At 37.0% G+C, this 21,915-nt stretch overlaps 2 protein-coding genes across 2 annotated transcripts; one reads left to right on the forward strand and one right to left on the reverse strand.

Moving 5' to 3' along the window:
* HNRNPU (heterogeneous nuclear ribonucleoprotein U) lies at positions 1-12,045 on the forward strand. The gene is made up of 14 exons (XM_070932530.1): positions 1-838; positions 1,452-1,563; positions 1,649-1,722; positions 4,067-4,206; positions 4,668-4,767; positions 5,700-5,812; positions 6,324-6,587; positions 6,804-6,923; positions 7,448-7,576; positions 7,878-8,046; positions 8,505-8,750; positions 9,215-9,423; positions 10,092-10,163; positions 10,299-12,045. The coding sequence occupies exons 1-14, from the start codon at positions 145-147 to the stop codon at positions 10,350-10,352; spliced, it is 2,496 nt and encodes an 831-aa protein (XP_070788631.1). The 5' UTR covers positions 1-144; the 3' UTR covers positions 10,353-12,045.
* Positions 12,046-14,427: 2,382 nt separating this feature from the next.
* COX20 (cytochrome c oxidase assembly factor COX20) lies at positions 14,428-20,899 on the reverse strand. The gene is made up of 4 exons (XM_070950536.1): positions 20,601-20,899; positions 17,010-17,121; positions 16,318-16,381; positions 14,428-15,578 (listed from the first exon to the last, which is right to left on the reverse strand). The coding sequence occupies exons 1-4, from the start codon at positions 20,637-20,639 to the stop codon at positions 15,440-15,442; spliced, it is 354 nt and encodes a 117-aa protein (XP_070806637.1). The 5' UTR covers positions 20,640-20,899; the 3' UTR covers positions 14,428-15,439.
* Positions 20,900-21,915: the final 1,016 nt, after the last annotated feature.

Genomic DNA, 21,915 nt, shown 5'->3' on the forward strand with positions numbered 1-21,915 from the left:
TGAGTCGCGCTCCTCGTTCCTGCCTCGCGAGCCTCGGTGAAAGGATTTGGCGCCAGGCGGATCTCTTTCTGCAGCTGCCGCAGCCATACGAGCCAGCCGCCTACGCCCAGACCGCATCGAGTTCCTGCCGTCGCCGCTGCCGCCATGAGCTGCTCGCCGGTGAACGTGAAAAAGTTGAAGGTGTCCGAGCTCAAGGAGGAGCTGAAGAAGCGGCGCCTCTCCGACAAGGGCCTCAAGGCCGACCTCATGGAACGGCTCCAAGCCGCGCTCGACCAAGAGGAGGCCGGTGGAGGGGGCTTAGCCAGCACCGAGCCCGGCAATGGCAACATCGAGGAGTTAGGAGAAGCCGCTCCGGGCGGCGGAGGTGCCCAGGAGCAGTTGATGGCTTCGGGAGGCGGAGGCCCCGACCAGGCCGCGGCCTGCGACGACGATGAGGAGGCGGAGTTCGGCGGCAGCCAGGGAGAGGAGGAGGAGGAAGAAGGCATGGAGTTGGGCGAAGAAAATGGTGAAGGGGTAGCCGCTGGTGAAGAAGAGGCGGCCGACGATCTAGAAGATGACGAGAACGGCGACGACCAAGGCTTTCAGGAGGGGGAAGATGAGGAGGAAGACGCCGCCGCCGCCGCCGCCGGCGCGTCCACCACTAGCAGCAGCGGGAACGCCAACGGCCATGGCGCCGTGGGGAAAGAATTGTCTGGCAAGGGCGCTGCCGCTCCAGAGGCCTCGGCTTCGACTCCTGCATCCTCGGGTCAGCCCGGCGCCAAGCAGCTTTCGCCCACCCAGCAGCCGCAGCCGCAGCAGCAGCAGCAGCAAAAGCCCGGAGGGCCCGCTCGCCCTGCGGGTGAGTACTTCGCGGAGCCCAGATGGGCGGAGGCGGTTGGTAGCTTCTTCACGGGGTCGGGGAGCGCCGCCATCTTCTTTTCTTTCGGCGGCCGCGGCAACTCGTCCTTCGGGGATTTCCAGGCCTCGCGCGCCGCGTGTTTCGGAGGGGGAGGGGCGCTTGCGCCATTTCGCGAGAGCAACGAGGAAGGGGCGCGGGGGAAGGGCGGCCCAGAGGAGCCGCTGGGGCGCGCTGTGGAACGCGCGGGGGGGGGGGAGAGAAAGCGTTTGTGCGCTTTGCGTCACATCCGCTCGCGAGGCGCTGAGAGCTCGCGTTCAAACGCGATATACAATGGAGGCGGGCGAATCCTTTTCTTCCGATGTAGGCCTTGCGCACCGGCTTGTTTCTTTGGGTGAGGGTTACCAGGTCTCTTTGGAGCCGCCTTCAAATTTAGTGAGCGGAAATGATGCCCGAAGCCGCGAAATGGCCGGCTAGTTCTGGAAATGAAACGGAAAGCGGTGGGTTGTTGCTTAGTCAGCGGCAGGGCGTATCTTTTCCAGAGCAGGATTTTTGTCCTTTTGCATTCCACTATATTGTTTCTAATGTACTTTTTTTTCCCTCCAAAAATTCCAAGGGGAAACTAAGTCTGAACAAAAACCTGGTGAGAAAAAAAGGGGAGTGAAAAGACCACGGGAAGATCATGGACGAGGCTATTTTGAGTATATTGAAGAAAACAAATACAGCAGGTAATAAGTGGTATTTAATTTTTTTTAATGAAATACTTAAATGTTTTCTGATAGTTGAATTCAAGTGCCTTTTTTAATTGATCAGGGCCAAATCACCACAGCCACCTGTTGAAGAAGAGGATGAACACTTTGATGACACAGTGGTTTGTCTTGATACTTGTAAGTAAAAAAAAAGTGCTGGTCTCTTAAAAGTCTTCTTTGGTAAGACTTTGAGGATCTACTTATGCTTATTACCACACCTGAGGTACAATTTCTGCTTTTATTTGAATTGATTGTTCAATGTCCCTTACTATTGTAATTTATCAAGATTGTTTAGAAATGGGATAATGATGAAAAACCAAATAAAGTGGTGCATACATAGGTATAGATTGAATGTATTTTGTACCTATGCCTAACTCTTTTAAAATTAATTATGTTTCCAGCATCTATATTAGTCTCTGAATTATCATTTCTCCTTCAACAGTGGGTTGCTACACAGTTCTAATAAATATACTTCATCACTCCTACATTCTGAAGTTTGAGCTAGTAGGAATTATTCAATGGTACATGGATGTAGGATTGTAGTTGTAATACACATAAAACGGATATATTTTAGAGCTTTCCTTGGAAAATCTTACTGTAGTCATTCCAAATACTTTGATGATATGGCCATTTGAACTAAAATATCAGCTGCTTATATTCAAGTTATTGTTATAGAGAAATTGTAGTTTATATATTCCCATCAAAGCCAATATGATGCAAAATACTAATTATTGGTGAATTTTTAAAATACCATTTTCCATAAAAAGCTAGTGGAATTTTATATTGTGGGTACCACTTTCAGAGCTATAATAAAGTATTATTAAATGCTGGAACAAAGCACATAAGCCTGCTTTGGTAAAGTATTGCAAACTGATAGAAACCAGTTTAAAAATATGTGTATCAAGTTTATGGTAAATTAGATTTTTCTTTGCTGCAGGTTCCTTCAGTTTTGTCATGCTATCTTGTCCATGAATGGTTTAACTAATATGTGATAAAAACTCTTTTTAAAAAAGTGTACCTAATATATGGAGCATGGCTATTGAAGAAGAAAACTATTCTGTTTTATAAAAGAGCCTATTGCTTGCATGTTCACTGTAGTTTTGAATGAACAGTGAGCTTGATTTTGGGATAGAAAGCCACTAGATCCAGGGAGGCTTAGTTCTGAAGAAGTATAATTTACAGGCCTTAAATCCTGTTAAGGGGCCAACGTTTTAACTTGGTGTTAAAGACAAAAATATTCTGAATACCTTAATATCAAATTATGCTTTTGAGTGAAATCTGGTAGTATCTGCCAAAAGAAGTTGAAATTGATGAAAAATATTTTTCTCTGAACCCATCTATAAATCTCAAGGTACCCCAAAAGTTGAAAATGATATAGAAGTTTTTGGAAACACGGAAAGAAAACACTGTCATTTCATACAATATGGATAGATTAGTGTAAAAATGTAAAAACCAAGTTATCAAACATTCTAAGTTATTGGAAACCTCGTTTTAGCTGTTGTGTATGACTTACATCTATAATATGTTTCTAGGTTAACATCAATTTGGGAAGTTTGTGATTATCTTGATGTTCTTTGTTAAAGCTTTTAAAGCACCAATTGAAAATTGCTTAACATGACACCTAAGTTGTCTTGAAAACCATCTTGTGTACTGTTTTAATTTTCTGCTATATTAGACATAACAAAACATACAAAGGAGCATAACGCCAAAGGAAATTTGTGCAAACTTTTGGCATTTATTTTGCTACTAGTGTTGTGTCCACTATCCTGTGCTGGATAAATGTTAGTGAACACACACAAGTTAGATAAGGAACTGCAGCAAATTATTTGCTTACTGCAACCTATTTGAAATTGTTTACATAGTTATCTGAGTATTGATCCAGGATGCTCAACAGAACTCAAAATCTGATTCACAGAGCTTTAAAAGCTCTTGGTCAAAGGTAAACTGCTTTGTAAATAAAGGATATGAAATAATTGATACAAGGGCAACTTGAACGTTGACTTTCTGTGAATTGTTAAAAAGAGTTTGGAAAATTTTACAAGTCATCCAATCATCAACTAAATGGGCAGAGCATCTATTTTATATCCACATTTGTTTAAATGCATGAAAAGCACACTATACCTAAGCTGCATGTAGAAAATTTTAATTCTGGAGTCAATTTAAGTATATTATAAATTGATTTTACTGCTTTGTTTATATACCACATTTTTTAATATACCACATTTTTTAAAGAATGCTGTTCCTGTTCATGTCCCAAAGGTGTTTTTTTTTTTCAAGAGGGAACTGGACTTTGGTTTTTCTTTGAAGATGTTTTGCTTCAAAGAAAAACCAGAAAGTCCAGTTGCCTCTTGAAAAAAAGCACCTTTGGGACAACCATGACCTGGATGACTGAGAATCTCCATAGACATTGTTCATTTTCATGTTTAGAATGTATTACAACAGATTTCAACTGTACCCCACCTCCCCCCTTTTTTTGGGACAGATAACTGTGACCTACACTTTAAAATCTCAAGAGATCGTTTTAGTGCTTCTTCATTAACTATGGAAAGTTTTGCCTTTCTCTGGGCTGGAGGACGAGCGTCCTATGGAGTTTCGAAAGGAAAAGTCTGTTTTGAGATGAAAGTAAGTGAAATTAATAGTGGTGTTAGGTGCTCATTGACGCTGAAAGTGTTTTTGCTGAAGTACAACATGTAAAGGCAAAGAAGATACTTTGTTGGTATCTGAAGATGAGATGAATATGTACCAGGCTTAATTAAAAATTAATAAAGAGTGTAATAACCCCCTTTGCTTTTAAATAAAAAGCTTACCAGAAAAGAATTGTTGGCTCTTGGGAAGAATGTATATAATTAATCTTAAATTCAATATCAACAGTTTATTAAAATAATTAAAATGTGAGTTCAGGTTTGCAAAAATAGCAAGAAAACGTCCATGCAAAAAGCAGTTATGTTCAATATACATAAAGGCTGAAAAGTGGGGAGGAAAGGTGTGTATGTCTGGCTGAAATTCTGAAGAGATCACAGTTGGTATAATATATTTTTAGCTGTTTTTATTGTCAAAACTAAATATTATTTTCTGTGAAATAGGTAACTGAAAAAATTCCTGTTAAGCATCTGTATACAAAAGACATTGACATACATGAAGTGAGAGTTGGCTGGTCACTAAACACAAGTGGGATGCTCCTTGGTAAGATTTTTTTTTCCTGGTTTCTCTGTGGAGTTAAGCTCCTGCCATTCTGAGATGAGAGGACAAACTTCAGTTTTTTTTTAAAAAAAAAACTTTGGTTAATTATAGCCTGTTTGACATTAATTACATTTTATTTATATAACAAATTTACCTAAGTGTACCTATGATAGTTGGCCAGTTAGGCATCTTTGGTCCCTCTTCCCCCCTCTCCTATTCTTAGCTAAACATTTATTCTTCGGTTCTCTTAATAAAGGGAAGATGAAGCAGCTTGTATGTGATCTGCTATATTTTATATACATGCTAGGGTATACAAAGCTTTTGTCTTGACATTTTAAGTTATGTTGATGTTCTTACAAAGTTGAAATATTCATGATATGATTTGCACCTGAAACTAGATTTTGTATTCACAAATTAGATTTGTGTTAAGCTTCCAAGGCACACAATAGTGATTAAAATGTTATAAAAATCAACATCAAGTTACAAAAAAAGTTTAAACAAAAATCATTTTTACTTTTGGAAGTTCTGCATTGGAATACAGAAAGTGTAGCTTCTTCTATGTAGGATAATACTGGAAGGAATTTTTTGTACATGAAGGAAAGTGTTACAAGTAATAACACTTGGAAACACCACTGATTTTTGTCAAGTTTAGCTCTACTCTCATTTACCTTCTTGACTCCCTTAAGAATAATGGGTTTACTGGTGAGTGCTTGTGAAAAATAATTTTTCAGAGATTGGCATAGAATGCTAGAGAGAATCTCATTGGATAGAAAACAATGGAGTTTGTTCCATTGTATAGGAATTTTAACAGCCCTCCCTGCCAAAAAACTGTAGCTCTCTTTCTCCAATATATAATTTGCCTTATGCCATTAGTAGTAAGTTTTCCTGTTTTCTACAGTTTGAAAGCCTCATCTGCAATTGTTCACATTTATTAGGTGAGGAGGAATTCTCTTATGGATACTCATTAAAAGGGATAAAGACATGCAATTGTGAGATTGAAGATTTTGGTGAGAAATTTGATGAAAATGATGTGATCGGATGTTTTGCTGTAAGTCTTCATTATTTTATTAGGGTTGTACATGTTCCATATTTGCTGTTGTGTATTTGCAATTTTTAATAATTGGAACAACTAACTGGATAACTTTATTACAGTAACAAAAATTTTCTGGAAAATTTGGGAAAGTTCCCTTTCCTTTTAAGCCTGCTGAATTTTTTCTTGTACCATGTCATTCCAAAGACAGTTTCCACAAATAAATCTTCTGAACTGGAAGTTATTTGAGATGTTCAGGATGAACATCTGGATGTTCAGGATGAGGTTCCAGATGAAAATATATTTCATCTGGAACCTCATGTTTTAATTCCTTCTGTTTGGCGAATTTACTTAATAGCACTGAATAGCACTGAACCGCTTTGAAACGATAGGGAGGAGCATTGTCTAAAGTTAACCAAAACACTCCTGTATAGATCAGAACATTTTTCAGACTCGAATGTTTCTTTCTAATACCTTAAACTACTGAGGATTTGCCATTATGTTAATAAAATATTTTTTGTTATGGCAGAATTTTGATGGTGATGAGGTGGAACTCTCTTATTCAAAGAATGGGCAGGACCTTGGAATTGCTTTCAAGATCCCTAAAGAAGTTCTTTCTGAACGGCCCATTTTCCCACATGTCCTCTGCCATAATTGTGCAGTGGAATTCAACTTTGGCCAGAAGGATGAGCCTTATTTTCCCATACCAGAGGGGTATACATTCATCCAAAACGTTAATCTGGAAGATAGAGTTAGAGGACCTAAAGGACCAGAACATAAGAAAGATTGTGAAGTAAGTAATAGCCTGTTTTTGAACTAATATAAAACTTAATCCTTTCACGAGGAAGGATTGTTTTTTATGCTACCTACTGTGTCCTGCAATGCTGAAGGCTTATAGTGCAAGCTTATCTACCCAAAGTCAAACCTACCAAAGTCAAACTTTTGGGTAGATAATGAAGTATTTTATTTTGAGGCCTTATAATTAAAATCATGACTAAATTTTCATTAGGTGGTCATGATGATTGGTTTGCCTGGGGCTGGGAAGACTACATGGGTCACCAAACATTCAACAGATAATCCTGGAAAATACAACATCCTTGGAACAAATACTATTATGGACAAAATGATGGTGAGATATTGCTCTACTAATTTATTGCACAATTTTATACATAGAAACTTTAGATTGTTGTAAATAATTTGGCAGTGGAGTTACAGGTCATTTGGTTGACTGGTCTTATCAGTTGTGCTTTTCATTGAGGATGTGACATTGGAAAGGGGAGGGACAGTTGTTCACGTGAGTTGGGAATTCACTAAATTGCTCATTCTTACATTTGGAAATGTGACTGTTAATGTGTTTTAGATTCTCGATTGAAAGGTAATATTAAAACTACCCTTGCTGTTCAGATGAACAGTTCTTTTTGATGTTTATTTGACGTTCCAATAATTAGTGTTTCTGATTTGAAAGATGTTGCAACTGGCTAATCAAGTTGACACTTTGAAAATAAATTGGGATAGCATGTTTAATTCTTAAGATTTGGTGTCTTTAGTGAAAGGATAAAGTGACTTTATTTTTGACATTTTAATAAGCTTAAAATGGATAAAACAGTAAACTTAAAATCAGAAATGATATATATGCTACTTTGATTTTTATAGGTTGCAGGTTTTAAGCGGCAAATGGCTGACACTGGAAAACTTAACACACTGCTTCAAAGAGCGCCTCAGTGTCTTGGCAAATTTATTGAGATTGCTGCTCGTAAGAAACGGAACTTTATTCTGGATCAGGTATGGGGGCTAGAATTCTTTGTTACTAATGCAATTAAGCTGCAGTTTAAGGGGCATATAATCTAAACTTCAGTGGGAAATAAGTATTTGATGCATAAAGTTGAAATTACAGCAATTGTGTTCAAAATACAGTTAAAATTGGGGAAAATGGTTACCCTAGAATCTCGGCCTAACGTACATAACTTCCTTCTACTTGTAAACTTCATTGCATTATACATATGGAGGTGAAATCTAAGCACACTAATTTAACTTAGCTCTAACAATGACAGCTACGTGTAGTAAGTTACTGCATTTTTTTCAGACAAATGTGTCTGCAGCTGCGCAGAGGAGAAAAATGTGCCTGTTTGCAGGCTTCCAGCGCAAAGCAGTTGTTGTTTGCCCAAAAGATGAAGACTACAAGCAAAGAACACAAAAGAAGGCAGAGGTGGAGGGAAAAGATCTTCCAGAGCATGCAGTGCTCAAAATGAAAGGCATGGAACATAATCTATACTGTGTTCTAGGATGTTGAGTATCTGTTTAAAGGAATAATGTAAAATCTATAAAGATTTCAAAATTTCTTGCCTTAAACAATTAATGCCTCTTTAAAAAAAAAACTGGAAGACTTCTGTAACTTTGTTAAGACAACACTATATTGTGTTCCCTCTGCTGCAGTCCTTAACACTATTCAGTCATGATATGCTTCATGCAGATGCACAAAGCTGTCTTGGCATTAAAGTGCCCTAGAAAACGAAGCTGAACATGTTTAGTGGACATGTATTCCCAGTTCAACCTTATAGGGAGAATGTGTCAAGTGTTCGAGAATCTTGCTCTTAGCATCTTGAGTTGAAGATCACCTGTCTTATATTCCTTTTATATAGGAGGGGAACTTTGGCTTATTCTGATGGTTTCAGAAATAAATACTGAATATTGAGGGCTCTCTGTCTTATAGGAAATTTTACTCTGCCAGAGGTGTCAGAATGTTTTGATGAAATAATCTACGTAGAGTTGCAAAAAGATGAAGCCCAAAAACTTCTGGAGCAGTACAAAGAAGAAAGCAAGAAGGCCCTTCCTCCAGAAAAAAAGCAGAATACTGGTTCAAAGAAAAGTAATAAAAAGAGTGGTAAAAACCAGTTTAACAGAGGTGGACAGAGAGGACGTGGTGGATTTAACATGCGTGGCAACTTCAGAGGAGGAGGTAGACAGTAGTGCAATTTGTCCTTCTATGTTCCGTATATTGTAGGAATCATCTTAAATGTCTGATCCTAAAGAAAAGAGTTGTGAAGGATTTACAGCTCAGACACAAGGCAGTATCAGTATTTGTAAAGTAGGATAAAGACTGCTATGCAGCTGTTGAGTATCCCTTTTGTAAAGAGTGTTTGTCTTGATTCATGGTTAATACAAAAGTGACAGGTGGTGGCTGAAAAAGTTGGGACTTGTCATTTCCTTTCACTATAGTGATTCTTAAAGGAACTCCATTTGGGGTCCTGCAGATGTTTGCCAATTGAGGTTTGGCTTCTAGTTGCAAAGTTCATGGCAACCTGGGTGTTGGGCAGAGGCTAACCAATAAAGGGAAACAGTTGCTTGTAATTGTGTGCCTTTCTGGGTTAATAGTTAAAAAAAATACACAGATACCGAATCAGTAGCATTTTCCCCCCACAGTCCCTGGAAATCGTGGCGGCTATAACAGGAGAGGTGGCAATATGCCCCAGCGTGGAGGTGGAGGTGGAGGTGGCAGTGGTGGAGCCATAGGCTATCCATATCCTCGTGGTCCTGTCTTCCCAGTAAGAGGAGGAGGTGGCGGTGGAGGCTATTCAAACAGAGGAAATTATAACAGAGGTGGAATGCCCAACAGAGGGAACTATAATCAGGTAATGTGTTGTTAGAACCCAGAAGATGGTCTTATTTTCTTGAATAATTTGCTTTCAGTAATCATTCTAGATTTAATTATAAATAATATGTTGCTCTTATAACTAAACTTGAAGGAGCCTGTTGCTGATAGTATGTCTAAAGTTTTAAAATTTATAACATTTCAGTTACTTTTACTTTGAATCAGGATTTTTTTTTCTTACATGCTTTACCTGATTCCAGTGATATCTAATTAAGGAATGATATCCATACTCATTTATTTGTAATGCCATTTTGTGTGCAGTTTTAATCAAGACTCCAAATTATTAAGATGATAAAGACATAGACATATAACATAAATGCATCCAAAGAACAGTTGAGCACCAGCCACATTTAGTGTTAATACAAGTGTGCAATCAGTTGTTTTCCAAATCCCTACTTTTTTTCCAAATAAGCTAAATGGAACTAGTCACAAACTGTTAACTTGTAAGTTGAGTCAAGTTTTTTTTAAAAAAAAAAATAGTACATTTTAACATGCTCTTAGTAATAAGTTTAGCATTTTCTTAATAGACAGAATTTATATCTAGCTGGCGTACAAAAACTTTTTCTCAACTAAAACAACTTGATTGGATTGACAGAGATTAGTGTTCAACAGATAATCCAAATTAATCCATTTCTTCTTTTGCTGCAGAATTTCAGAGGAAGGGGAAACAATCGTGGCTACAAAAATCAATCTCAGGGCTACAACCAGTGGCAGCAGGGTGTAAGTATGCTTCTCAATTTTAAATAAAACATAATTTTTGTTTGCATATACCTCATTCTTCCTTTTTATAAGACTCCTAAATAAGCCATACATTTAAATTTGACATAACAGTGTCTTCTCTTTGTTCTTTTTCAGCAATTCTGGGGTCAGAAGCCATGGAGTCAGCATTACCACCAAGGATATTATTGAATTCCCAAATAAAAATGAACTGATCCATATTTCTTCAAAACCTTCACAAGAAATCGACTGTTTTCTTTAATAGGCTAACTTTTTAAACATTCCACAAGAGGAAGTGCCTGCAGGTTCCTTTTTTAGAAGCTTTGTGGGTTTTGGTTTTTGGTTTTTTTTTTTTTTTTTTTTTTGTACATTTTTAATTGCAGTTTTAAAGTGAATCTTAAAAGAACCTCAGCATTGTGCACGATGAGCGAATGTGTCAGTATTTCAGGGTTCTTACATTTTATCTGTAAAATGTGATTTTTTTTACCACAACAAAAGTAAAATGTTGCTTTGTATCTGGTGTCCTCTGATTAAAGATTTTTTTCTCCCCCTCCCCCTCAATTTCTAGGAAACAGTCGTGAGTCATCAAAACAGAATATTTAGCAACCAGGCTTTTTTGTGCCCCCCCCCTCCAAAATACAATGTAAATAACATTCATTACACTCCATCTTCCACTCCATCCTCTCTACAGAGTTTTTAGGTATGGAAGAGGGAAGAAAAATCAAAACAGTCTTGGCAATAAAGAGATATTCTTTTTTCTTTTCTTTTTTAATTTGGCAATGTTTTTGAAGAGGCAAAACCTTAAAGCTAAATAGTGATGGTGGAGTGCACATCTAACCTGGTTGCATTTATCTGTAGAGACTCAACTTGTGAAGGTACACACCATCAACTTTTTCCATTGTTCTGCATTTTGATTCTGAAAAAGCTGGCTCTGCCCATTTCTTATTAAACAAACTTGTTGTAAATCCAGTTGTCTAATGGGATCTATATGAAGTTAGCTGTGTGTCTGTAACCCTTTCCCCACAAATACTGTGTATTTAGTGTGCTTGTAGTAGTATACTCCACCATTTTGTAAACAAATGAAATTGTGATTCACCCATTTTATATCTAATTTTTAATCATGTTAGTTTTCAGATGGGTGTGTCTCCTTAGCCTGCTGATTTACTTTAAAGAAAGTGGGTGGAGAAATTAACTTTAGCCGTTTGTTTGCAATAAAATAAAATCATTTTACTCTTACTCTGGGATTCTCACCACATTGGTCTAAAATCCCTTTAATGAAACAGTTAGCTTCAATGTTTAAAGTAATCTGATTTCTGAGAAGGTTCAACATGTATGCTCTCCACATCCTATGATATAGGGGAGAGAACCCTACACAAATTGTCATTTTAATAGAAAATATGGAAATATGCCTGTTTATTATTTTTGCATTTTGAATTCCTGTGTTGCAAGTTACTACACTGAAGCTGATAATGGCTTTTTTATGTCCACTAATAGTGCTTAAACTCCTAACTTCATTACCAGAATTTTGCAGAACTGTGATTGCAGTTTAATATACGGTAGATGAAATTAGTTGCAGAGAAGAATTGCTTTGGGAGGGTGGGTACAAGTGAATAATTGAATTTAACAGGAGTAAAATGAAAGTGGACATTTTTGTGCATTTTATCGTGAATTCCATTAAGTTGGCAGTCATGGTTTGCATGTACTATCTTCAGCATTTCTAGTTCTTGGGAAACATGTTATCCATAGATTTTAATAGCTTTCAGCAAAATACTGATGTCCTTGAAAACAAGTAATAGAATTTATTTTGATTGAAAAAAAAAATGTTTCCCAAAATGCACTTGGCCTTAATAAATTTTAGGCACGCCTGAGAATCATTTCTCCCTAATTTATTTGTTGTATTTTGTGCCTTTCCCTTCTATTCCTCTCCCCTTCGTATTTGGGCTAAGAAAGGTTTTGGGATGCTTTGGATGGATTTTTGGGAGCTTAGTGCATGCATTCTGTTCAGACTTAGTATTATTCCTACAATATTTACTAACATGAACAAGTTATTCCTAGATATGCTTTACTAGAAAACTGCTCTATGAAGCAACCTGCATTCATGAGGCTACGCAATATGATATCCGTGGACATGATAATATCAAAATTGGTTTTCTGTACAGAAAGCAACTTTTTTGTGAAGGATGTGTGTGTTCTTAAAAAGCCTTTGGGACAGTAGAAAACATTTGGGAAGCTACTTTAGTTTTTGAAAAGAAAGTTTGGGGGAAGCCATCGTACACACTACCTAATTTCACAATTCTCTTGGCTTTGGCTCAAGGAGCAGGCGGCAACATGAGCATGTTGATCTTTGCACATATCCACTTTGTGCAGCACGTGTTGGTCCTATTTCCAGATCAAGAGATGTATTTCATGCCTTAGTTGCTTCCTAGTTAGATTATTACAATGCATTCTCTGGGCATGCACTTGAAAAACATTTTTAAAAACCAGGTAGTCTAGAAAGTAGCAGTGCAGGCATTCTGCCGCTGTACTTGCTTCCCACAAGTTTCTGAATGCATTGCTGGTTATCTCCTTTAAACCCTGCATAGCACAAGGCCAAAACAACTGTGAGGGACTGTATTATCACCAGTGGTTTCTCCCTGTTCTGCCAGTGTACATATATTCCAGGTCTCTTCTATGAAACAGTAATTCCTTGTGGGACCTAAAAGGCATAGAGCCTTTGTTAGAAGTCTTCCTTGTGGAAAAGGCTCCTGCTGAATTTCAGGTGGTCCCCAATTTTCTTGGCTTCCCAGAAGACCTGAAAACCATGCTGCTTTTTTCAGGCTTTAGGGCCAAGATGCTAGCAAGTCCCTTTGTATTTTGCTACGTTTTAGTTTTGGTGCAGATACATATTTTACCAGTCATATTTATTTTTTATACATTAACTTTTATGCTTTGTTAGCTTAAGTTCAGACAGACTGCCATATACATTTTCAAAATAAGTAACAAGTGTGTTGTAGGCCAGCTATCCCCAACCTTTTTCGACACCAGGGATTGGTTTCGTGGAAGGTAATTTTTCCACAGCTTGGGAGGGATGGTTTTGCTTGCTCAACTGCTGCTCACCTCCAATTGTGCAGCCAGGTTCCTAATTGGCCACGGACTAAAACTCCAAATGTAGAACGTAAGTACTGTTCTATCAGTTTACGACTTTGGCTGGAAATGGAATTGACCAATTAGTTTTTCTCTAGGTTCCCCAAAACAGTGCTTTTATAACAAAATAGACCAGGCTCCTCAAAATGTCCTGGAGTGTTTCATGCCATGTTCTAGTGCTATATAAGATTAGTCAGTTGGGGTTGGGAGTCCATGGTTAAAGTCCCATTCTTAGCCAAAAAGTTTGCTGCGTGACTGGACCAATAACTGCTAAATGTACTTCCCAGGTTTGGGAAAATAATACAATGGAATGTAAGCTGTGTAAGATCACCTATTAGTGATTATTTGCCTTTTAATTTGGATTGAGTTTGATTTTCACTGATAGTTGTAAGCTGTCTAGAATCAATGTTTAAGTTGTTGAGATCATACAAAATTAAGTAAATAAAATAGGGTTGGTTGGCTGGCTGGCTAAACAAATCTAGGAACACTTTTTTTCTTACTGAACCATAATAAGATGATAGATTAAAAATGGCTGCTGACATTGTAGAAAACAAAATCGTAAAGATTTCAAAAAAAAAAATTCAAAAATGAAGCAAGGTATTTCAAACAGTATTTTACTATTTTCAAAAATATAAAAATTTTCATGACTAGTTTCTTTACATATGGGGGGGACAAGTATTCGTCTCTGTGAATAGCTATGTAATTGGGAAAACCAGGCACAGATTTTGAAATTGGATATAAGCTCTGTAGAACTGATTGACATGAATAGAAAAAAAATCTATTACTATATTTCCAAATGACAATATAGATGCTAACAATTTACAAAGAATCAGTTGAGCCTAAGTAGGTTTTAAGATTTACCAATAAAGGAAAATATTTGAGGGGTCCTTAGTATTCTCTGAGCTTGTTTCATTAGTGATGATGTTACCTAATTGGGTAATTAAAGGTCTGCAAGAAAACAAGCTCAAAGCACCAATGACCTTATTTAAGATTTAGTAAGATTTAATCATTACAGAATTTGGGATATGTAAAACAGTTCCGTGGTTGCAACTTTATGACTTGGGCAAAGAAACTCAGCAGCTTCTGCTAGATATTTACTACATGATTTCTCTGCACTTGGGACAGACTTCATTGGAAAAAAGTACCGCATTAAAAGCATACATTTATTAATATACTGTGTTCTTTACAAATACAAGTACACCAATATGCAATTAAATGAACACAGTTTTTCTACCAGGTATACATTTTTTCAATTAAAATTAAGGAAAGGAGACAATCATTTGCTTTTTTAGCAATAAGTTATTTACAAGATCAGTGGGTCATTAAGAGATCAGTAACTATATTCTAGTACATTTTGGTAAAATGTTTTTTCAACTATTGGATCCTTTATAACTGCCAATTTTTAAAAAGTGATAGGTAGATAACATGCATGCATACACCAGTTTGATGCAAAGCCTGCAGAAATTATGACTGGCGCAAGCTCATTAGCTACATCATCTGATTCTCATCAGTGGAAATGTTTCAAATAAACCATGTGTATTACTATATATAAATCAAGCGACAATTCTTAGAAACTAAAGGCCTCAGGCACTGCACCTTTACAGATGAAAAATTCTGAAAAGGAAAAAAAAATAACAGTATAGCAATTTAGAAAGAGATTGTAATTTACAGAGCAAAGGTATGGCTAACATTAGAATCTGGTAAATATTTTGCATGATCATCAAAGATTCTAGCATTCGAAATATATTTGTACTTTGTAGCATGAGTTCAACCAAACTGCTATTCCATTTCCTATTAAAATAGGTACTGAGAACAGCAGAATTGTGCTCAGAGGTAATAGCTGGGAGAACCTTAAAGACTGCTGTACTTCATTAAGATCAATATACCGTAACCACTACTGTCCTTTAGTTTTGACTATTTTGTCCAATGGATAAAGCTTTCAATGTGCTGTTGCTATATTTTTAATTCATTGCTAGAATGCGCCACTTTGGAAAGATTTCTGCCTTGCTCTCAAAGCAGCATATTTGCATACAAACCAATGGTAAAAAGAATAAAAAACTGAATTTTACAATACAAGAAATATTTTATCAAATTACAGTAAAGGTACAGTAAATACACATAATCAGTACAAAATACTTTTAAGGGCATTGCCAAAACTAATGGCTTTTTTCATGATTTGTTTCTCTCTTTGCGGGATCAAACTGAGTGCCTTCAAACAGTATCTTGTTTTTTATCGCTTCTTGAACCATGCGTTGCTGAAACCTTAGTTTTGCATTGTTGTATCTACAATGGAACCTTTAAAAAAGCACACAATTATTATTTATATTTTGTTTGCTTTATAGCAATTAAAAAAACTAGAAGAAAAAAAGCACGATCCCTTTTTTACAGCATATAAATCCGGCTGTTATCAGACTGACACACATTAAACTTAAAGAACACATGCTACACAACATTTTTCTCTATCCTTTATGCAAAAATATTTTATTGCCATTCATATTTATATATTTCTGTTTTCTGTGTCCATCCAAAAATGTCAGACTTCCACCAGTACTTGCCATGGAAGCTGTTTCAAACGCCTTCCCCATTATGCCTACACAAAAAAACAGAGCACATATGCCTACTCTTTTTTTCATTGCCTTTTTTAAAGAGCAGCAACTAGTTGGAAATTTTAAAAGCTTTTTGGTTACCTAGTTTAAAAAATTTGTATGGTTGCCAATCAAAAAACACAACTCTGGGTGGCTCACAATAAACAATTTCGGAATCACAATTTGATGCCAATTATGAAATCAACCAAGTTCTATATGGAAATTATGGAAGAAAATTTGGTCGTTGTTGCCAATGAGACCAACTGGATATGATGCATGGACTGATGCATGGAAAGTACAATTTTTCCATGTAATAAGGAAATCTTACTACAAATGATAATTAGTAAATAAGTATCAAGTGTGATTACTAATAAAAGTGTAGAAAAAACATTTGCATGGTCAATCTTAAAACATAATTAAAGCTATCATAATTTTTGAATTATACCCACCAGCATCCTAACGTCGTCACAAAGAAACCTCCTACTCCCAAGTTATAGGATCGTCTCACTTTGCCTGATGATGAGAAAAGAGTTATTTTACTCATAGTGAACATGTATTGATAAGGCAGCAATAACATGAATATAGCAAATCACAGTAAAACATAATCCAAAATAAAGTTATTTTTGAGGTTTAAGGTAACAATAGAATAGATCATTGTTGGAATACTTTAGTTGAATGGGATTTAGTGAAACTGCATTAAACCTGAGATCATTGCCGCAGAACAATTATTTGGAAAGCACAAAGAGCATATTGAATTGATAAAGGAGGAACAGGAGAAACATGCAAACTCTATTGAAATAACTGTCTAGTTAATGACTGCAACAGACTGGTTGATCACTGAATTATTCTTTCACTTAATTTGATCACTAAATTATTCTTTTACTATTAATTTTTATTAATTAACATTTAGAAGTTTAAAATTTACTGCCAATATTCAAAGCTTAGGGATTGTTGACAATATGCACTTTTTCTAGGAAGGAATGCAGAGTGACAGAAGCAAGCACTACTTTGAAAGATGTCAACTGTGTTTATTAAAATGGTGCATAGATGGTAAATAGTAATCTGTGAGAATGTATGATGGGAAAAAAAAACTACACACAATCTCATATAATTTATATGTTAACAGATCTTTTTTACTTACTAGTTGCCAAAAAGTGTCCAAGCCCTACACCTAGACCACCCAATATTCCATAAAGAAATGATTCTCGAGCACAAGGAATTTTATGGATTTCCAGCATTTCCTGCAGAAAGGACTGAAAATAAATTAAATACATTATAGTAAAGATATAGTTGGGGATCACCGAATGTAATTTTAAAATGAACAAGAACAATTTCTCTGCATAATAGTTTAAGATCCAATTTCAAAAAAGGCATCAACCTCTGTTATAGTTAAGCATATCAGAGAAATATGGTGAAAACAGCTTTTTTACTGAGCGACAAAGACAGAAAAAACTGAACAGTAAAGTCAAACAACTATTGCAACAAATAAAACTCATTCATTATATGTTACTTGTAATACATTTTTCAGAGATTAAAACTTAAGTTTGGATACAGGAAATACATTTCCTTTGATTCTATTGATTTACAAGTGGTCTCTGATGGTATTAAGTAGATCATGAGCCGGATAGCTCTAATATTACTTTCTTGGTGGATAAGCTGCAGAAGGTGATGATTGGTCATATTAACAGCATATCAACATCAAATTTATATATCTAATGTATAAATTATTCAAATGATTATATTTGGAGCTTTGCGATACAGTGTCATAAATTACTGATAACATCAAATTTACTAGTACAGCTTAAATAAAGCCATCTGCATTCTGAATTAGTTTCTGACCATGGACCTCAGTTTTACAAATGGATCATAAAAGTGCTTCATAACTGAGCTGTATTCTTGTTAAGGTTTGGGAAAGGAAATTTAGAGCTTATTTCAGTTTTCATAAATTTTCTACTTTAATATGGTTGGAGAAAATTTTAAAATGTGCTAATGCTGGTAGAAAAATTAGGAGTAGTATGACGTCTGCATTAAGGAATAAACATTTGTTGATAGAAACAAAAATGGCTATAAGAATGCTTTTCCCATTTTGTTATATAGAACTGAGTTGAATATGTCAGTGAAAAAATAAAAATGAAAGCAGTTAAATAGGGTAGAAACTATAACATGTATATAACTGGAAGCTAGTCAGAGAATAGAATAGAATTCTTTATTGGCCAGTGTGATTTCCAACCTGGAAATAAGGAGAAACTTCCTGGAAGTGAGAACAATTAGACGATGGAACAGTTGCCTGCTGGAGTTGTGACTGCAACTCACCATCGCTGGTGATTTTCAAGAAAATACTGGACAGCCATTTGTCTGGGTTGGAATAAGGACTCCTCCCTTGGGTGGGATCGGGGTGAAATCTAGCAGGTTCTGGAAAACCGGTAGTGGAAATTCTGAGCAGTTTGGAGAACCGGGAACAAATTTTGAGTAGTTCGGAGAACTGGAAAATACCACCTCTGGCTGGCCCCCGAGTGGGGTGGGAATGGAGTTTTTGCAGTATCCTTCCCCTGCCACGCCCACCAAGCCACACCACACCCGCCACACCACACCCACAGAACCGGGTGGGTGGGTGGGTGGGATGGGGGTTGAGTTAGAATAACTAACGTCCCTTTCAGCCCTGTGATTCTTTACTTAAAAACTGTGTATAGTAAAACAAAAAAAACCCAGCTATGAATATGAGCTGAATATAAAAATAAATACGTTGTGGAGGTTTGATTGTACAAAAGAATTAATGAGAATTGAATTGTAAGTGTATGGTGTGTAATTGTGCATGTAAAGATATAGCAAAGGGTTGAGAAGAATGGGAAGATGGAGAAAGTTATGGTCCTATGGAATTAATAAGATCGGCAAAAAAATAAAAGGCAAAAAGTTTTCATAACCAAAGGCCACACAGAAAATGGTATATGGATGTGGAGAAAACAATTATTTGCCAGGACGGAAAATATGGATTTAGTGAATGGTGTTCAGATATCACAACTATAATCAAACTTTGGAATTTGCTACTATGAGATATGATGGTGACTTCCAGTTTGTCTGCCTTCAAAAAAGGTTTGACCAATTCATGGAAGTCAGACAATCAACGGCTATTAGCACGTGATGGACACTATACCTGTCTTTGAAAACTATCTGCTGGGAAACTAATGGGTTCCTTTTGCTGTCATCTGGCCACTGTGAGAAGAGACTACTGGACTAGATTGGCCAAGGATCCAATCCACCTTGGCACTACTTATGTTTTTATAATAAATTAGATGTACCTACATTTTTTTCATATCTCCTGAGTTTAATTTCTTCTCTTGTCCTTCCCTTTCTATACTTTGCATAAGATTTCTTACTCTGAACAGAATGTTGTGATAGATATGTTGTCTATATTTAGCAATGCTGTATGGATATGCCTGTAATACATTGTCACCATACAAATAAACACATTTACACATTTTAAAATATACATATGCTATATTAAGGATGATCTTTTCCCAAGAGGGTAAAGATCCTTTAAAAGTCTGATACCACATAACAGCCGCTAAGAATTTAAATTACCAGAATGCTGAACATATTATATTTTATAAAAACTCTCTTCATAACAATTCTTCTTTGGAAAAATATAAAGTACATTTGGACATTTTTTTAAAATATCAGAATAATTGGGATCATATCTCCCTAAGGTATTTTTATTACTACACTTTGTATGTCAGAATAGAATAGAATAGAATAGAATAGAATAGAATAGAATAGAATAGAATTCTTTATTGGCCAAGTGTGATTGGACACACAAGGAATTTGTCTTAGGTGTATATGCTTTCAGTGTACATAAGGAGAATAAAATACATTAATCAAAAATAACAAGATACAACACTTAGTGATAGTCAAGATTACTAATAAGCTATCAAATCATACTGGGAAACAAATAAAAACAATATAAATTGAAAGATACAAGCAACATGGTTACAGTAACAAGTGGGAAGCGATAGATACTAGTAAGGAAGAGAAGAAGAATAGTAATAGAGTCTTAGTAAATAATTTGACAGTGTTGTGGGAATTAGTTGTTAAGCAGAGTGATGGCATTCGGGGAAAAAACTGTCCTTGTGTCTAGTTGTTTAGGTGTGCAATGCCCTATAGCGTCTTTCTGAGAGTAGAAGTTGAAACAATTTATGTGCAGGATGTGAGGGGGTCTGTAGATATTTTCACAGCCATCAAATACAATTTTGTTGATTTGTATCAACAAATACAATTAATTCAGTTAAGGTTGGCTATCATTCTTTCATTTTTGGTCTTTCCTACTGGTAGCCAAACCCCCTTTAAAATAATGCTGATTATGGGATTATGGCCGTTATTTTGAAATAGGGTCGCTTGGGTGCAATGGCATTTCCAGAAGCAACTGTCACCAGCCCAACGTGGAAGGGAAAAAAGCAGCCTCTTGTTTTAAGGAGATTTGGCAGATTAAAATTAAATCCAGGTCTCCTACATTTAGCTGTCAAAAGGAGGAGACGAGAGGCCACCGAAACCTTCGTGTTCAGAACTACTGTGTATCTCTGGACGGGGAGAAGAAGATTCGCCTAGCCTGGACTACTTGAGAAAGTGGCTATTCACGATTGAAAAGGCGGTACTTTTCGACCAACAGAGCCCTTCCGGGTGGTTTGAAGCAATTCGACGAAGAAGCAATTTTCTTTAAAGAAGATTTCACCTCCATTACCTTCTTAGAAATCTTAGTCTCTTCCTCCGTCGCCATCATCAGACAAGCGCCGGGGCTTTTCCCCCAGAACTACGACCAGCGAGTCAGAATGCCGCGATAGGCAGAGAGGCCTTATGCTAAAAAAAAAAAAAAAGCACCGAAACAACCGCTCTACACACTCGCCTTTCCCGTCCGCCTCCCCCCCACCATCCCCTAACTCGGCCTCTCCTTTATCTCTATGGTGCTAGGAGATTGAACTGCCGCCATTTTAGGTCTAGAGATTGCGAACAGGAATCCTTTGTTCAGTGAGATGGGTCACGGAGCAGCGCGCGCGTGTCGTCTGCATGCACGCGCACGCGCTCCTTCCCGCGCGCCGCTGTGTAGCGTTCCCGTCTCTGAGCTCTGAAGGTGGAGCTGGGAGAGGGCGGGAAAAAGGCATGATAAGAAATGGGAGAGGAACGGGGAAGTTAAGCATAATACACGCTTGGAGGGAGGGGGAGGAGCTATAATCCCCAGCACAGTAAATGCTCTTGAACTCATTGAGACATGCTGTATACTGAAGGTTGTGTTCCCCATTTCCTTCTATGCATTCTCAAGAGGACGGGTTTCGCAGGACAGCGCGCGAATGTATATATATTTCGAAAGCTAAACTGAGAAGAAATTTTAATAGTGCAAGCATTTGGGGACTGGGTTTTATCTTGCAGAGGGATAGTTTTAAACATTTTAATACTCCTAATCCCAGGCTGCACTGATGCACACATTATTTGACACAATATTTATTGTGTGTTTTGCTTTCGTTTAATGAGTAAATTTCAGAGTCAAGCATGCCTGTCCTGTGTTTAGCTACATAATTTCATCATACTGGTTAAATATTTTTTATATATATATACATCTTTTAAAATTAAAAACACCTAGAAGGCCCCCGTTGTGTACTCTAATAGATTGACTAGAGAAACTATCAGTAGCATAGAAGTCTCTGGGATAGACTTTCTGGCTTGAAAATTGGAGTTGTAGTGCAGTGTATCTAGAGAGTATCAGTTTAGGGAAGGCTGGATTAAAATATCAGACTAGGATGATTTATTCATAATTCTATACCTGCCTCACAGTTTGGCCTACCTCAAAGGATAGTTGTGAAGGCAAAATGGAGGAACCCCAGTATGGCACTTTAAAATCCTTAAAGTCATGCTGCCTGGGTGTATTACAATATTTTTATAAAAGTTATGTGAAGATATTTGAAATCTTGGGAACCCTTTCAAATTCCTCTTCCCAAACGTTCAATGCTTTTATCAATCAATGTATTACATTTTAGATATCCCTAGTAAGACCATTTTCATTA

The sequence above is a fragment of the Pituophis catenifer genome, unplaced genomic scaffold, assembly GCF_029215685.1.
Source record: "Pituophis catenifer annectens isolate HBS135680 unplaced genomic scaffold, rPitCat1.0.hap2 SCAF_1, whole genome shotgun sequence".
Taxonomy (NCBI): Eukaryota; Metazoa; Chordata; class Lepidosauria; order Squamata; family Colubridae; genus Pituophis; species Pituophis catenifer.

What these genes read in the sequence shown, in the direction of transcription:
- HNRNPU (XM_070932530.1), top strand. Translation starts at nt 145, where the DNA reads ATGAGCTGCTCGCCGGTGAACGTGAAAAAGTTGAAGGTGTCCGAGCTC. An exon ending in AGTGGTTTGTCTTGATACTT is followed by an intron (nt 1,723 to 4,066) that starts GTAAGTAAAAAA and finishes TTTTTGGGACAG; the next exon opens with ATAACTGTGACCTACACTTT. An exon ending in ATGTGATCGGATGTTTTGCT is followed by an intron (nt 5,813 to 6,323) that starts GTAAGTCTTCAT and finishes TTGTTATGGCAG; the next exon opens with AATTTTGATGGTGATGAGGT.
- COX20 (XM_070950536.1), bottom strand. Translation starts at nt 20,639, where the DNA reads ATGATGGCGACGGAGGAAGAGACTAAGATTTCTAAGAAG. An exon ending in AGACTAAGATTTCTAAGAAG is followed by an intron (nt 17,122 to 20,600) that starts GTAATGGAGGTG and finishes ATTTATTTTCAG; the next exon opens with TCCTTTCTGCAGGAAATGCT. An exon ending in GTGACGACGTTAGGATGCTG is followed by an intron (nt 15,579 to 16,317) that starts GTGGGTATAATT and finishes GCTTTTTTAAAG; the next exon opens with GTTCCATTGTAGATACAACA.